This window comes from Penicillium brevicompactum (genome assembly GCF_028827555.1).
Source record: "Penicillium brevicompactum strain IBT 35665 chromosome Unknown utg000006l_segment0_segment0, whole genome shotgun sequence".
Lineage (NCBI taxonomy): Eukaryota > Fungi > Ascomycota > Eurotiomycetes > Eurotiales > Aspergillaceae > Penicillium > Penicillium brevicompactum.
Window position 1 is genome coordinate 5,269,744 of NW_026623209.1, and position 14,892 is coordinate 5,284,635.

General features: G+C 51.0%; 7 protein-coding genes across 7 annotated transcripts; 3 read left to right on the top strand and 4 right to left on the bottom strand.

Moving 5' to 3' along the window:
- Positions 1 to 274: 274 nt before the first annotated feature.
- N7506_010217 (uncharacterized protein) lies at positions 275 to 2,110 on the top strand (the record flags this gene model as incomplete). The annotated part of the gene is made up of 1 exon (XM_056959510.1): positions 275 to 2,110. The coding sequence occupies one exon, from the start codon at positions 275 to 277 to the stop codon at positions 2,108 to 2,110; it is 1,836 nt and encodes a 611-aa protein (XP_056808900.1).
- Positions 2,111 to 2,868: 758 nt separating this feature from the next.
- On the bottom strand, positions 2,869 to 3,837 carry N7506_010218 (60S ribosomal protein uL14; the record flags this gene model as incomplete). The annotated part of the gene is made up of 4 exons (XM_056959511.1): positions 2,869 to 2,901; positions 3,003 to 3,327; positions 3,573 to 3,623; positions 3,824 to 3,837. 4 exons carry the CDS (start codon positions 3,835 to 3,837, stop codon positions 2,869 to 2,871), a joined length of 423 nt encoding a protein of 140 aa, XP_056808901.1.
- A 656-nt stretch (positions 3,838 to 4,493) lies between these two features.
- rpdA (histone deacetylase RPD3) lies at positions 4,494 to 6,587 on the bottom strand (the record flags this gene model as incomplete). Its single annotated transcript, XM_056959512.1, has 4 exons — positions 4,494 to 5,411; positions 5,461 to 6,002; positions 6,052 to 6,352; positions 6,405 to 6,587. 4 exons carry the CDS (start codon positions 6,585 to 6,587, stop codon positions 4,494 to 4,496), a joined length of 1,944 nt encoding a protein of 647 aa, XP_056808902.1.
- A 555-nt stretch (positions 6,588 to 7,142) lies between these two features.
- On the top strand, positions 7,143 to 8,407 carry N7506_010220 (proteasome regulatory particle lid subunit RPN11; the record flags this gene model as incomplete). Its single annotated transcript, XM_056959513.1, has 4 exons — positions 7,143 to 7,211; positions 7,356 to 7,609; positions 7,668 to 8,203; positions 8,259 to 8,407. The coding sequence occupies 4 exons, from the start codon at positions 7,143 to 7,145 to the stop codon at positions 8,405 to 8,407; spliced, it is 1,008 nt and encodes a 335-aa protein (XP_056808903.1).
- Positions 8,408 to 8,846: 439 nt separating this feature from the next.
- On the bottom strand, positions 8,847 to 9,725 carry N7506_010221 (uncharacterized protein; the record flags this gene model as incomplete). The annotated part of the gene is made up of 1 exon (XM_056959514.1): positions 8,847 to 9,725. The coding sequence occupies one exon, from the start codon at positions 9,723 to 9,725 to the stop codon at positions 8,847 to 8,849; it is 879 nt and encodes a 292-aa protein (XP_056808904.1).
- Positions 9,726 to 10,201: 476 nt separating this feature from the next.
- Positions 10,202 to 11,866, top strand: N7506_010222 (protein translocase subunit TIM50; the record flags this gene model as incomplete). Its single annotated transcript, XM_056959515.1, has 3 exons — positions 10,202 to 10,447; positions 10,524 to 11,216; positions 11,270 to 11,866. The coding sequence occupies 3 exons, from the start codon at positions 10,202 to 10,204 to the stop codon at positions 11,864 to 11,866; spliced, it is 1,536 nt and encodes a 511-aa protein (XP_056808905.1).
- Positions 11,867 to 12,248: 382 nt separating this feature from the next.
- N7506_010223 (putative C6 transcription factor) lies at positions 12,249 to 14,576 on the bottom strand (the record flags this gene model as incomplete). The annotated part of the gene is made up of 5 exons (XM_056959516.1): positions 12,249 to 12,667; positions 12,723 to 12,858; positions 12,909 to 13,290; positions 13,349 to 13,786; positions 13,855 to 14,576. 5 exons carry the CDS (start codon positions 14,574 to 14,576, stop codon positions 12,249 to 12,251), a joined length of 2,097 nt encoding a protein of 698 aa, XP_056808906.1.
- Positions 14,577 to 14,892: the final 316 nt, after the last annotated feature.

The window sequence follows — 14,892 nt, forward strand, 5'->3', positions numbered from 1 at the left end:
AGATCGCGTCGAATTTGAGTATTTCAATTGTTATCTAAATACTTTGACTGGGGGCTTAGTCTCTACTCCCTTCAAGCGGCGGCTCGATTTCTTAAGGGAGTGGCGCTTCCAAGATCAGTCGTTCGTCATTGGGATCAGTAGCCCTGAAGATCGCCAGCGTCTCGTCCCAATCTACCCACTTCATCTTTGCATCTACACCAGGTCGCATACTCACTCAACATGCTGTATATGTTTAAATAATATTTCATCCTCTGTCATCCATCTCTTATCCTCCATGTTTCTCCGCTGGCTCCTTTCTCGCATCTTTGCGCTTCTTATTCCATTCGCAGTCACCGCCACTGTTTACCTCTATTTATACCCCGTCTTCAATGGCTGCGCCTTTCCACAACCACACACCCAGGCTTTGCAGTCTGACGGAACCCAGTTCCTAAGATCGCTACATGGGAACCCCGTGATCAACACACTCTTTCAGCACCTCGGCGTTCCAGCCCTGGAAGCAGACAGCCAACCCGCAATCTTCAGACTCTTAGTCCTCGCGGACCCTCAACTGGAGGGCGACACTTCCCTCCCATTCCCCGAATATGAATTATACCCTCGCATGCAGACCCATTGGCGCGCCGTCCAAGAATCAATCGGCAATGCCTCCATCTCATCCCAAACCCCACCATTCCTATCCCTCCTAAACGACCACGTCCGCTCGAACATCACAACCGGCCTCCGAACCCTGATCTCCGAAGACATTCCTCGTGCGTTCAAGTCAGGCTTCAAACGCCTAGACCTCTTCGGCAACGACTACTACCTCGCACACATCTACCGCACCCTCTTCTGGTGGACAAGACCCACGCATACCACTGTCCTGGGTGATCTTGTTGGAAGCCAATGGATCTCAGACGAGGAATTTGCGCGACGGGGTCATCGGTACTGGAACCGGGTATTTCGAGGCGGTCAGCGCATCGACGAGAACATCACCAGGACCGGCGCCGTGGGCTGGAGCCAGAGCACAGATGACCAGGCGGCCCCGGTAGATTATCTCGAACGCACGAACTCATCTTGGGCAAGGCGGTTGATTAACATTGCGGGAAATCATGATATTGGTTATGCGGGTGATATCAGCGAGACACGCATGGAACGCTTCGAGCGTGAGTTTGGTCGCGCGAATTGGGACATCCGGTTTGAACATCCGCCTGTTCTGCGCAATGGCAGTTCCGTGTCTGGTGAGGATGAGGTTGTAACGCCAACTCTGCATCTGATCAACCTCAATACTCTGATGTTTGATACCCCGGCGCTCTCTTCCGATGTTCAGAGCAACACCTATTCATATCTCAATGAGTTGATTGCGAATCGACTCTCGCCGGTCGAGGACCGGTCGGAGTTCACTCTTCTTCTCACGCATCTTCCTCTTCACAAGGAAGAAGGTATCTGCACCGACGGTCCGTATTTCTCTTTCCGTGACTCGGACGATGACGACGGGCCAGATGGTGTGCCGCGCTGGCTCGACGGCGGCCTCAAAGAGCAGAACCATCTCAGTGACTTTATTAGTTCCGGCGGTGTCCTACAAGGCATCTTTGGAATGAGCGGTGATGAGAATGCAGCTGCCGAAGGCAGAGGTCGGAACGGACTCATTCTGACTGGACACGATCATGCTGGCTGTGATGTGACCCATTACATCAACCGCACGGCCAAGGAACCCGTCGAAGACGATTCGAAAGAAGAGCAGGAGCTCGATGCTGAAAGTCCCGCACAGCAGTGGCACTGGGCTGCTGAGCGTTTCAATGGCGATCACCATATTGAAGAACCTTCTATCCGGGAGGTCACTCTTCGCTCGATGATGGGAGAGTTTGGCGGTAACTCTGGTCTTCTTTCGGCCTGGTTTGATGTTTCGCGCGGCGAGTGGGACTATGAGATTACCATGTGTCCTGCTGGGGTGCAGCATATATGGTGGGCTATTCACGTTGTTGTACTCGTGACGCTAATCGTGGGTCTACTTTGGTTCTTGACCACGTTGGTTGGCTCTGGCGATGTTGGAACGAAACCAATAAAGACTTCCTCTCAGGTTCCATCAAAGGTTCGACAAGAGAAGGCTGGTGGGCGAAGTGTACATAAGACATGATGGTTGGTGATCTTGTAAATTAATGTCTTTTCACTGTATCAATAGTCCTTATAGATGACCTCGGGGGTCAATTGCATTAACGCCATTTTTCATGTTGAGATGAAAGACCTCGGGAATTCCCGATACTTCCAAGGTTAGATGTAAGTCCGGGTATTACCCAGGTGCTGAGAGAAATCAAATCACAGTGGGTAGGTAAATAAGTAGCAACACCCGCATACGAATGCTGGGCCATGGGGGTCGGTCCCATAGATCTCGGGACCATCAATATATATCGACCTCGGGACCAATGACGTTATGAGATCCATGTTCAGGTACCTAGCTGCGAACCAACATAGATCATCACATAGGCATTGCCAAAGATTTACACAGCGACATCTAGATATCTACAGTCCTACGTGATGACAAGAGCAGTGGTGTGGTAGTCATAGCAATTTCATAGGTTTGAACCCAACGACAACCAGACGGGACCATCGACCCTCTCCAGAGAATGCGCAAGAAGCATGAAGCCATTGAAAAAGGATGTGATTTTTTTCAAAAGTAAAATACTTCCGAGTCGCCAGTCGCCAGTAAAGGGACGGAGAAACACGACGATGGAGGATAAAACCGGCTTTAAAATAAAACAGTTGTGGATTTCGTCAAATGGACACCACTGTCCAGCTCCCATTTTAATCCTATGGTCTCATATGCACCGCGTTCCAGGTCCCAAGCAGATTTGAGGTTTGGTATCGTTTTTCTTTAAATTCAGATTTTATCTCTCTTTACATGACGACACCGGAGTTGGAGGCAATACGCTAGAGAAAAGAACGTTAGCTTTGTGTAAGAGCGCAGGAGTGCGAGAGGAAACTGGGATCGTGATCGAAACCCATTTTCCTTCACGGGGAGTAGAACGTACGGGCCAAAGCTCAGCAGCCTCCTTTCCGACGGGACCAGTGATGGCGGAACCCTTCATCTCACCCTTGGCGTTGACGATAACACCTGCGTTGTCCTCGAAGTACAGGTAGATACCGTCGGGGCGGCGCCAGGGCTTGCTCTGGCGGACAACGACAGCGGGCATAACCTTCTTGCGGAGCTCGGGCTTTCCCTTCTTGACGGTGGCCATGACCATGTCTCCGACACCGGCAGCGGGGAGACGGTTCAGGCGGGCACCGATACCCTTGACGGAGATGATGTACAGGTTGCGAGCACCGGAGTTATCGCAGCAGTTCAGCACGGCGCCACTATTCGACGAGAACGGATCCGTTAGTCTTCTTCTTCTTTCATATTCTGACGTCGCCGTGTTCCGTATGCTGGTGAAAATAGGTGGGGGTCCTCGTTTCTTTCCATGCCCGCCGATCTTGGGGTGTTGGTGACGATAGGGGGTTTGTTTCTTGGCGATAGATCGATTGGAAGCGACTGCGGGATTCGGGCGGACATGGAGGCGCATTTCGGAACAGGCTAGACGATAAAAAACTTGCAAACGTACCAGGGCAGACCGAGTGTCATCTTCAGCTTGTTGCCGGCGGCACCGCCACGACTGTGTATCCGTTAGCGAAAACCATTCTCCCCAATTCGTGCTGTTTCAATCCAGGCCCAATTCTATCCTTTCGACACAAGTTTGGGGTGTAGGTGTATTTGGTTGTCGGTTTAAAGATTTTCTTTCGAGACTTTCAGGTCTTGTGCGCTTGTGTCGTTCGGAATCGAATGGGCCACGGATTGGGTTGTTGATGAACTCACCCTCTCTTAGACATGATGGCTGAGTATCACGGGAAAGTTGGGTGAAAAGGGTTGGCGACAAGAGGTCGAGAGTTCCGGACGACGAGGTTCCAAGCTGGAGGTGTGCTTTCTCGCTTAGTGGGCAAAGTGCGTAAAATCTTGGCACCAGAGCGTGATTGGTTGATGGGACCCATCCTGTTGCCCTAATGCTAGCCCAATTCGGGATAGCCCCAATTACAGCCTGAGGCACTAATATCCGCCAGCGATCTATAAACCTTTTCGACCGATGGTATCATACTCGATGGACTCTTAAATCACGAATGAATTGTTTTACAGGGATTCAAAGATTGGCTGCATATCTCATTGAATAATTCATACGGCAGTCATAAAAAACTAAGTGGGGAAAAGACCTGGAAAAAGACCTGAAAAAAGAGCAAAACTTCAAAGATAAGATTATTCCTTCTGAAAGTTGAGCAGTCCCCATAAAGCAGCCCGCCAACCGAAGTCCTAGACACTTGATAAATACGTGGGATGAATGTTCTCAAATTGAGCTCATCTTGCCACTCGGGCACGAGTGTGAACACACCCACAAAGTGTCCGGGATAATGCGAGCACGCTGTCAAACCAATAACACCTTTCTGCCATTGTCCGTTGCGCCAGATCCAGTATTGTATTCTTGTAGCACAGCTGATCACTCCTCTTTCTTGAGGGCTTCGGGCTGTGCCGGGTTTTCTTCCTTGGTGGTTGTTGCTTCAGTGTCTGCAGCAGGTGCGGAGACTTCGGTGGACGACTCAACACCCTTCAAGCCGGCCTCGGCAGTGTCGTTCAAAGGTGACTTGGCCTTGCCGAGAGGGGAGACGGCGTCATCGGCCTGAGAAGTCTCTCCGACGGGCTTCTTGATATCAGTCTGGACAGGAGCTTGGTCCGACCCGGTGGATTCAGTAACAGCAGCGACATCCTCCATGGTTGCATCTTCATCGTGAGGGGGTGGTGACTGGCGCTGTGGTGTAACAGAGGCTGCTTGGTGATCATTCCCCACAGCCATGCGGTCAGCATCGGTCACAGGAGTATCATCGGCATGTGAAGCTTCCGGGGCGGTGGAAGCTGCTTCGGGCTCAGTGCGTGGGGCATCGGCCATTTTAGCGTCCACGGTGGAATCCATTTCCCCGTCCGCGGCAGATGAGGCATCTTGTGGGGTTGCCATGCCACTGTCCAGCCCAGAGTCCGGCTCGAGGTTGCGGTAGTTGACTTGGTTTCGGCGGCGGACGGCACCAGGCTGGCGACGGACACCGTTGGCGGCGTTTTCTTCTTCGTCCTCGCTATCACTGAGTTCACCGGCTTTCTCTGTGTATTGATCAAATCGTCGTTGAGTGAAACGTTTATCCTTATTTTCATCGTCATCAAGATCATCCATCACGTCGTCAGCCTCATCATCCATGCCATCCAAGATCGGGTTTCGTGGAACATCCGTCATTTGGACCGAAGGGGCAAATGCTGTGCGCTTCAGGTTTTCAACAACTTGATTGCGGATCTTGTCAAGGTATTCTTTGGTGTTGGCATTGTCCATGTTTGAAGGGCGAACATCAAGTTCGTAATCAGGAGCAAAGTACTGCATTCAGTTAGTATCACGAGTTCCTTGATGATGGTTATTGTCATACCTCATAGTAGTCATTATATGGCAACTCCGATTCAAGACCCTCTCCAACAAGAATACCGGTCTCGTAAGCCCAAGTTCGTGCGACATTGCGCATCGTGTAACCGCCGCCGCCAAGAATCAGGGTCGGCAGATCAAAGCTTTTGATGAAGTTGACGCAGTTGGCATGTCCTCGCATACTCAAATTGAAGCAACCCAGACGATCACCGGAAAGACTGTCACCACCGCACTGAAGAACCACAGCCTCTGGGCGATACCATTCCATGACACTCTTGATGACAGGTTCGAAAATGCTCTTATAGGAGACGTCATTGATACCATCACGGAGCGGGAAGTTGACTGCATAGTGCTTGCCCTGTCCAACACCGATATCACGGAGCTCGCCAGTACCGGGGAAGTACTCGCCGTACTTGTGGAAAGAAACAGTCATAACGCGATCAGTCGTGTAGAAAGCTTCTTCAACACCATCACCGTGGTGAACATCAATATCGACATAGAGGACTCGTTGTTTGAAACGCAGAAGCTCCAGAATTCCGAGCACAATATCTAATTGATATGAGTTAATTGCTCCTGTTCTTTGATGAGGGTTTCATACCATTGACGTAACAGAAGCCACTTGCTTCACTCTTCTTGGCGTGATGGAGACCACCGGCCCAATTGACAGCAACATCGCACTTGTTGCGGTTCAGTCGCGCAGCACCTTCCATACTACCACCTGCACTAATTCCGCAGAACTCAAAAAGCCCGTCGAAAACTGGACAATCGTCTCCAACGTTGTATCGACTTTGTTCTTTGGAGAAGTGATCCATATTGTCCGGTGTCACCTTGGAGAGGAAATCGATATATTCATCGGTGTGGAATTGGGTCATCTCATACTTTGAAGCAGGTTTCGCTCGCTAGAAATGGCGCATTAGAAATCAATCGACCAGGAGGATCGGATTTGCTCACGTAAATCTCCATTTTCTTGTAAAGACCATAGTTCATCACAAGACTGTGCGTCATACGTATGCGATGAGGCTTCATAGGGTGGCCCGACACGTAGGCATAGTTACCCACATCGGAGTCGTAGAAGTAGGCAACCTTCTTGTTCTTGGAGCCAAGAAGGGTATTGGAGATCGGTTCCGCGGCCATATTGCAAGACGGTTGATCAATTATGAGTAAGGTGGTGAGCTTATTTTCAAGAGGGGTGAGAGTCGGGAGAGAGAAGATTGAGGATCGAAGTAACTATGCGGTTACAGAGTTGAAGGCGCGGTGCAAAGATACTCCCAAAGAGAGCAGCAGGAAGCAGGGCACCCAGTCACCAAATCGCGCAAAGTGAGGAGTAGGCAGCAGAACTATTCAAGAAAGCGAGCCAATGTCATAGTCGAGGCTTGACAAACTGGGGTGGAGGAGAGGCTTGGAGAGAATCACCGCGTGGAAGGGCGAAACCCTCACACCGCCTTCGTCAGGCAAAGCTCCCACGGCTTGCTCATCACAGACACGTCTTCGACACTTTCCTGTCTTATTGGCTTTGAACAATTATTGCATCCGTCGAATTTTCTTCATTTTCACTTCATACCAATCTTCAAATACTTGGCTATCCAAGTCGCCACAGACAATCAAGCACTCCGGAGCTTCCAACTTGGAAGCTATCGCCTTCTTCCTACACCCGTTGTTCCATCGACTCTTATCTGATATCTCTTAATTATGGATCGCCTGAACCGGATGCTCCAGGCCGCCCAAGGCATGGGCATGGGAGGTGCTGCTCCAGGTGGTGTAAGTCGGTCGATTACATCCCCGGTTTTGCCATGTCACCTACCCCAGCTTGGTGCTGAGCCAGGATGAATGGCACATCCTACTTTCCTATTCTCCAACAAATGCTGCGCATCAAGCTTCATTTACTGATGCAAATGTCTCTAGGATACCCCGAACCTGATTGATAACTCCGAAACCGTTCACATCTCTTCTTTGGCTCTGCTGAAGATGCTACGACACGGCCGCGCAGGTGTCCCGATGGAGGTCATGGGCCTGATGCTTGGCGAGTTTGTTGATGAATACACAGTCCGCGTAGTGGATGTCTTTGCTATGCCTCAAAGTGGTACCGGAGTCAGTGTTGAGGCCGTGGACCCTGTGTTCCAAACCAGGATGATGGAAATGCTTCGACAGACAGGCCGGTAAGCTATCTTCTCATATGGGAAAATCCCATGAGCTAATCGTGGTTATGCTATATAGACCCGAAACTGTTGTCGGCTGGTACCACTCGCACCCTGGTTTCGGATGCTGGCTCTCTTCCGTCGATATCAACACCCAGCAATCTTTCGAGCAGCTTACGCCGCGTGCGGTTGCTGTCGTTGTCGATCCAATTCAGTCAGTGAAGGGCAAGGTTGTTATCGATGCGTTCCGTCTCATCCAACCCCAAACGGTGGTCATGGGCCAGGAGCCTCGTCAAACCACTTCCAACTTGGGTCACCTAAACAAGCCTTCTATTCAGGCTCTGATTCACGGTCTTAACCGCCACTACTACAGCATTGCGATTGATTACCGCAAGACCGGGCTGGAAGAGAACATGTTGATGAACCTCCACAAGCACGTATGGACCGAGGCATTGGAAATGAGTGACTTCCATGAGGAAGGTCAGCACAACGTGGAGCAGATGAAGCAGCTTGTTCTCCTTGCAGAGGGATATGAGAAGCGGATCAAGGAGGAGACCGAGCTGTCCAAGGACCAGCTTAAGACAAGATATGTTGGCAAGGTCGATCCCAAGAAACGTACGTTGCATCGTGTCCCGGTTTCCATCATTTTATAAATACTGACGTCTTGCAGACATCGAGGACTTAAGTCAAAAGTTGATCGAGGATAACATCGTTGCCGTCTCGCGGCAAATGATTGATAAGGAAGCCTCGGTAGCACGGCAATCATCAGGCAAAGAGGACACGAACGGTGCCGTGATGGAGGTGGACGATGATCTTTAAAGGGTTACACACTGTACGAATCCTCCAGCAACGCTTTAATTACGACATCTTGATTTCCCTGGAAAACCGGTGGGACGGTGTATGAGTTTCTACTTGATACAATGTGTAGACTACCAATGAAAGAGCTCCGGAATTAGATGACCTCGGCGTCATTTTCGCCAAAGACCCGAGAGGCCGTTTGCTATGTACGAATTCCTATCTTCATGGAATCGGATGCAGAGGATATCTCAATATTCTTTCAATATCGGTATCTGCCATCTAGAGCTTGAGGGAGATGTAACAGATCAGATTTGATAACCTAAAAACACTTGATTGTTGGACATGAGAATCTAAATGCTGTTCTAACTCTATGTACTCCGTACGGGCTGCGCAATGTGTATAAACAAAACAGCAATGATGCGTAAGCGTTCAAATCGTGTCACATTCCATGGCAGCAGGCTCAAGATTCTAGCTTGACCGTCTGAAGCGATTTGCTCAAAGCCTCAACAAGATCAGGAGGATGTGACAACATTCCATCAAAAGCTGCATCTGCATCGCTGAGACCGTGGTCTTTGTGGCGGTCTCCTTGATGGTCGGACCAACCTCTTTCAGGGCCCCAGAGGACTTTCTTCTGGGCACCTCGGGTTTCCGCGAGCAGACGAGACATCAGTGGCCCATTCTTGTCGACCGAGGGCCATCCGTCGAATTCGACTTGCACCAGACCAGGTAGCCGCTCTAGAATCTGATGTAGCAGGTTACCACAGAAGTTGGTATAGAAATCTTTCGAAATGCGGAACCCCTCGAACACAGGGTGTGAGGGGTCACATTGCACAAACACTTTCAGTGTACGAGCAAGATGCATATCTTGTAGCCCCAAGCCCTGGTTGATGACCCATGTTTTCGGTGGTGCAGTCCAACTTGATCCCACAATCAGTTCAATGGTGGTGATAGACGCGCGGTGGCGACGAGGTAGGGCCCGAACGGTTGGCATGCGCAGAAAATCCTGAACGGGCAGAACCCGAAATGTTTGAGTGGAATAAAAATGATGTGTCGCTTCATCATGGATTCTCTTGGAGGCGAGAAACAGACCAACTCGGTGCGAAGATGGTGCTAGAGGTTTGCTCTTCTTCGCAGAGGCCCCCACGTTGCCGGTGCGTTGCAGTGCACTCTTCCGGGCCGGCGTAAACAGGACAAAATGATAGATGCGCAGGCGTATCTCGGACGGGAGATCAAGTAGTCGAAATGGGTTCCGTATCACAGGTTCGGTGTCGGATTCATAGTCGGATTCGATATCGGAGCGTTGGTCCTCGAATTGGAGCATCTGCTTTTTGAGCCCCATGGTGAAATATGCAGAAATTCTATGCGCAGGTACGAGCAGGTCTATGTGTGGAAACGGACATCATTCATCGCGTTCTGTAGAAAAACTGTAAATTGGATCGGAAAGAGAGAAAGAACGAAATGCTAGTGAAAATATTTGTGTCCCACGATCGGAGCGCAGCTTCACTGGAAGACCCTTTGCTGCGCTCTTGGTAAGTGGGATTGAAGAAGATCTTCCTTTGTCTCCCCAGCAATTTCAACCCGGCAGGCACGGAGGAATTGCTTGAAAGGTCAAATTATGTCTGGGTGAACTTTCTGGAAGAAGAAAAAGAAAAGAAGAGGAAATGGGCCAGCCAAGTGTGACTATATAAATGAACTGCGTGAATGGACTGTCTCCGTCGCCGTACCGAGTCGCGCCGACTTTTAACGGGAACATAGTCTGTCCATCGCATCTCACAGGACATGAGTGCTTGATTCTGTCTTTCATCAATTTTCATAATGCTGAGTCGTGCAGTTTTACCTCTGACGAGGTCAAATGTCCTCGCCTCTACCGTTCGCGCATCAGCTTTGACAGCGCGGCCATCCCCGTACGCTGCGTACAAGCTTTCCCCGGGTATTCAGCAACGAGCCAAGTCAACTGAATCGAAGAAGACCAATGCCCCTAAAGAGCCAAAGGAGTTTGCCGCAGAGCAGCCCGAGTTCGACACAAAAGCTGAACCCAATGCTGCCGAACCCTCCAACACAGTGAGCATACTACTTTTAGCCAGATGTCATCGAGACCCCCTGCTAATAGTGTCCTCTCTAGCCCGAAACCGAACAGATTCCCCAGAGACCTCTACCTGACCTGACGCAAGGTATCCCCTCAACTTTGGCCGCCGAATTAGAGGGTCGGATGAAGAAGGGACCATTGAATCTCACAGAAGATCCTACCCAGTCAGAACAATACAGCGAGGAGGGTCAAGGAGGTGGTGACATCCCCAAGGGAGGATATGAGACGTCTCTCGACCGCCGCAAGGCCCGCATGGCCAACTTCATGTATGCCGGTATGCTACTTGCCGGTATCGCCGGAGTGGGTTACCTGGGCCGCAGCTGGGACACTGAGGAAGAGAACCAAGCTCACCCCGAGACCCCATCTGGATGGGGTCTTGGTCTTTGGTACAGCCGTGCAAAGGCCCGCATGAACGACCTCACCAGCTACTACAAGGACCCCGCTTTCCCTAAGCTGCTTCCGGACGAGGACCTTGAAATGCGCCAGCCCTATACACTGGTTCTCAGTCTCGAGGATCTCCTTGTTCACAGCGAATGGAGCCGTGAGCACGGATGGCGCGTTGCTAAGCGACCTGGTGTCGACTACTTCCTTCGTTACCTCAACCAGTACTACGAGCTTGTTCTCTTCACCAGTGTGCCCAGCATGATGGCTGACCAAGTCCTCCGCAAACTTGACCCTTACCGTATCATCCGCTGGCCCTTGTTCCGCGAGGCCACTCGTTATAAAGACGGAGAGTATATCAAGGTAAGTCGATTGTGAGGCAGCTTAACTTTCCACCAATGCTGACTATCAAAAAGGATTTGGATTACCTGAACCGTGACCTGTCTAAGGTTATCTTGGTTGACACCAAGGAGGAGCACGCTCGCCACCAACCCGAGAACGCCATCATCCTGGACAAGTGGACCGGTGATCCTAAGGATAAGACGCTGGTCGCCCTCATTCCCTTCCTTGAATACCTCGCTGGCATGGGTGTCGAGGATGTCCGTACCGTGATCAAGTCCTTCGATGGCACTTCTATTCCCGTTGAATTCGCCAAGCGCGAGAAGGCTATGCGTGATCGATTCGAGAAGGAACTGGCCGAGGAGCAGAAGAAGAAGCCCTCGCGCGGCATTGGTAACTTTGCCTCCGCTCTTGGCCTGAAGTCTTCTTCCACTCTCAACGGTGACCAGACACCCTCTGAGGGCTTGGCCCAAGGCAAGATGCTTTGGGACCAGATCCGCGAGCGTGGCCAGAAGAACTACGAGATGGTTGACAGCGAGATCCGTATCAATGGCGAGAAGTGGCTCGCCGAGATGGCCGCTGAAGAGGAGAAGGCCCGCCAAGAACAGATGCAGAGTATGAAGGGCTCTTTCACTGGCATGTTCGGCATTGGTGGTGGCTCCAAGGAGCAGTAATTGGCGCAAACCAATTCCACGCCGTGAAGCCGCCGGGCTTCCATCTTTTCTCAACTCATCTATGTCGGCATCTAATTCCTGTTTCTTTTCTTCTCATTCTACGGGCAAGGGGCAGGTCATTAGATGGTTTGGGTTCGTTCTGATCATTTCTTTATGAACGACTGTAAAATAGCGTTTGGTGTCCGTTTCTTGTTTCTCGATGTACAAAATTTTCGTCAGAAGCTTTAATATGAGAAAAAACATACTCAGAATCATGAAATTCCTTTTCTGCAGATAGTCAGTTGGGTTCGCGCTGATACCCAGGGTATATGTGAGAATTATTGCTAGATAAGAACATAATAGTACATGTCCAATATACACCAGACTCCATCCAATGCATCATTCATGTGAGGTTCACGTCTTGGAAGACAGAGACATCCCAGATACCAGTCATGTCGAAGGGGAAACCATCCATCGTACCAAAGGTATTGGAGATTGACATCATGTCGTCCACAATGTCATTGTTGGTCTGAGTTTCCGGGAGCGAAATCGCGGCAGGATTGACAAGCCCGCTGTCTGCCATGCTATTGGTGAATGCCTGATCCATCGTGTCGCCGGTCCCAGGAAGTCGGTGCATTATACGTTCACAATGGTCCAGACACATGTCTGCGACATCCCAGTCCTCTTCTTCTCGCACGCGGCGGAGGACCGAGCGCAGGGTTTCGACGTTAGCAAGACATGATCGTGCGACTTCACTGTCGCTAGTCTCAAACGCACACCGAATAAGGAGAGTGGCTGTCGACGTGAGGTGGAAGGCGCTGTCTAGAAGAATAGTCAGAACATAAAATCGTAACTCGAGCACCGGGAGTCCACGTACAAGGGAGCCAGAACTCTTTGAAATGGTCTTTACGCAAAGAAGTCATGAAGCTAACAATCTCCTCGGCCGACCTCCGACATTCAGTCTGGAAATATCGGCGTGCTTCAGTGTTTTCTGTCTCTGAATTGTTGACCTCCTGCAATGATGTCAGAGTTTCTCCTTCGCTGTTACCATTTGTTTGCTTACGTTAAGTTCCACTCGACTGACGAGCATCTTGACAGCCAAGAAGGCCAATTGCAAGCTGCTGGCCCCGTAAACGCGTTCCCCGGGATGTATTGAAGGTCCTCTCAGCCAGTCTGGGAGTGAGTCTTCCCACATGTCTAGATCCGTGCGGATCTGCCTGAGCTTCTTTGAGGTCTCTCGCGCGGGTTTATGTTGTAACCCATAAACCAGCGGCAATAGCTCACCGAGCGTTTCGGTCAATCGACACAAGTAGATATGACAATGCGCCGCTCTGACACGCTCCGTGGTGCGAAGGTGCGCTGGGACAATGACGTCCACGGTAGGTAAGGGAACATCGTATTGATTTTTTGAGATCTGGGGCGGTACCCCATGACCGAAACTTCCCCTAGTGGATATGAGCATTTGTACGACCACAACTTCAGTTGAGAGGAATGGAATCTTACCAACGATCGTGAATTACAACGCCCCACCACAAGCGAATTCTTTGGTCTTTCTCGGCCTGTGAGAGCTTCCAACTGTTGGGATCACGGTTCAGACCAAGGCAGTTCGCCAATGATAGCATGCGCCCACAGCTGACGGCATTTCCAGTCATGGAAAAGATGGGTCGGCCCGTTAGATCAATCAGCGCCGCGCTGATTGTGTCTAATCCCGGGGCGGAGAACTCCTCGTGCAAAGCAGCGACGGTCATGTTGACCGCATATCGAACATCGGGCTTTGGATGACAAGCGAGCTTTTGTGTGTGTTTCCAGTAGACGAGAGACATGGAATAGACCTGGCATACGAGCGCGGCTGGGGGGTCTTGCAGGTCTTCGGCAATATAAGATTCCCAAAATGATTCTCCGTCGAAGATGGGAAAAGAAACATTGAATCGATCGAGGAATCTAGAATAGAAAAGAGATCTTAGTTAGCCATTGACTTGGAAGCAGTGTAGGGTTGATAGCGGGCATACAATTTCACAAGGTCATGCCTAAATGGCCCGAGTATTTGTTCGAGAACTTCCTTCTGGTTTTCACCGGGAGGCGTGCCTCTGCGCATACCCTTCCGTCGTCGTGAGATTGTGGTGTATAGCACTGGCTTCCGCGGATCGCTGGAGTAGATGTTATATGGGTGGCTCTTGGGCTCTTCTGACAGACTCCTCTGTTCTGGAGGCATGTGTTTCTCAATGACTTGAGCATCTTCTGCGACCATTGGGCCAACAATGAGAACCGATTCGTTTTGCGGGTCGTCTGCATCTTTGCGCCGCGCATCGCTTCCTCGGCGACCACTCGACGAATTTGTTCCATGAGGGCTAGGACCGTTGATCGGCTGACGGGGCGGGACATTCTGACCCGAGTGGGCAAAGTCGTCGGGGCTGCGCTTGCGCTTCTGCCCCGGCACGGCTTCCACCGCTGTCACCCCCGACAGCGGCGGAGGACCCGACCAGGACTTTTGCTCCGGCGCACTCATCACCGAAGTGTCTGCATTAGCCTCTTCTTGGTAGTGGCAGTCGGCACCCTGCACGCGACACAAGAGACAGGATTGACCTGGGATATCAACGGTGCATCGCGACTTGCGCTTGCGACAAAGATCGCAGGCGCGGACCTTGTGAGATCGATATGGTCGCGCACCGGCATTGAACCCGGGGGATGGTAGCTTGGAGGAGGAATTGACTTGGACTGGTACGGGCGACATGATGCACGCCCATGTAAGAGGACGTTATGCCGGCGAGTAAAACGGGGAAGCGAAGAATGGCGATTTGGAGACAATTGATCCCGTCCGGGGTGGTCTTCGGAGTCGGCCGATTAGCCGTTGGACAGAGTGAGGGGTACGGGTGGACGGCCGAGTGCGACAACCATGCAGGAGGCGAGATGCGAGAGTTTTACTACCAATGGCTTGAGGACACCGTAGGAATGAGTCAAGGCTACACGCACATCATTTTTGACATACGAAGTGATCACTTGCCCCGGCAATCGTCAAAATCCGGAGCAATCTCGTTCTCTTATCGAAG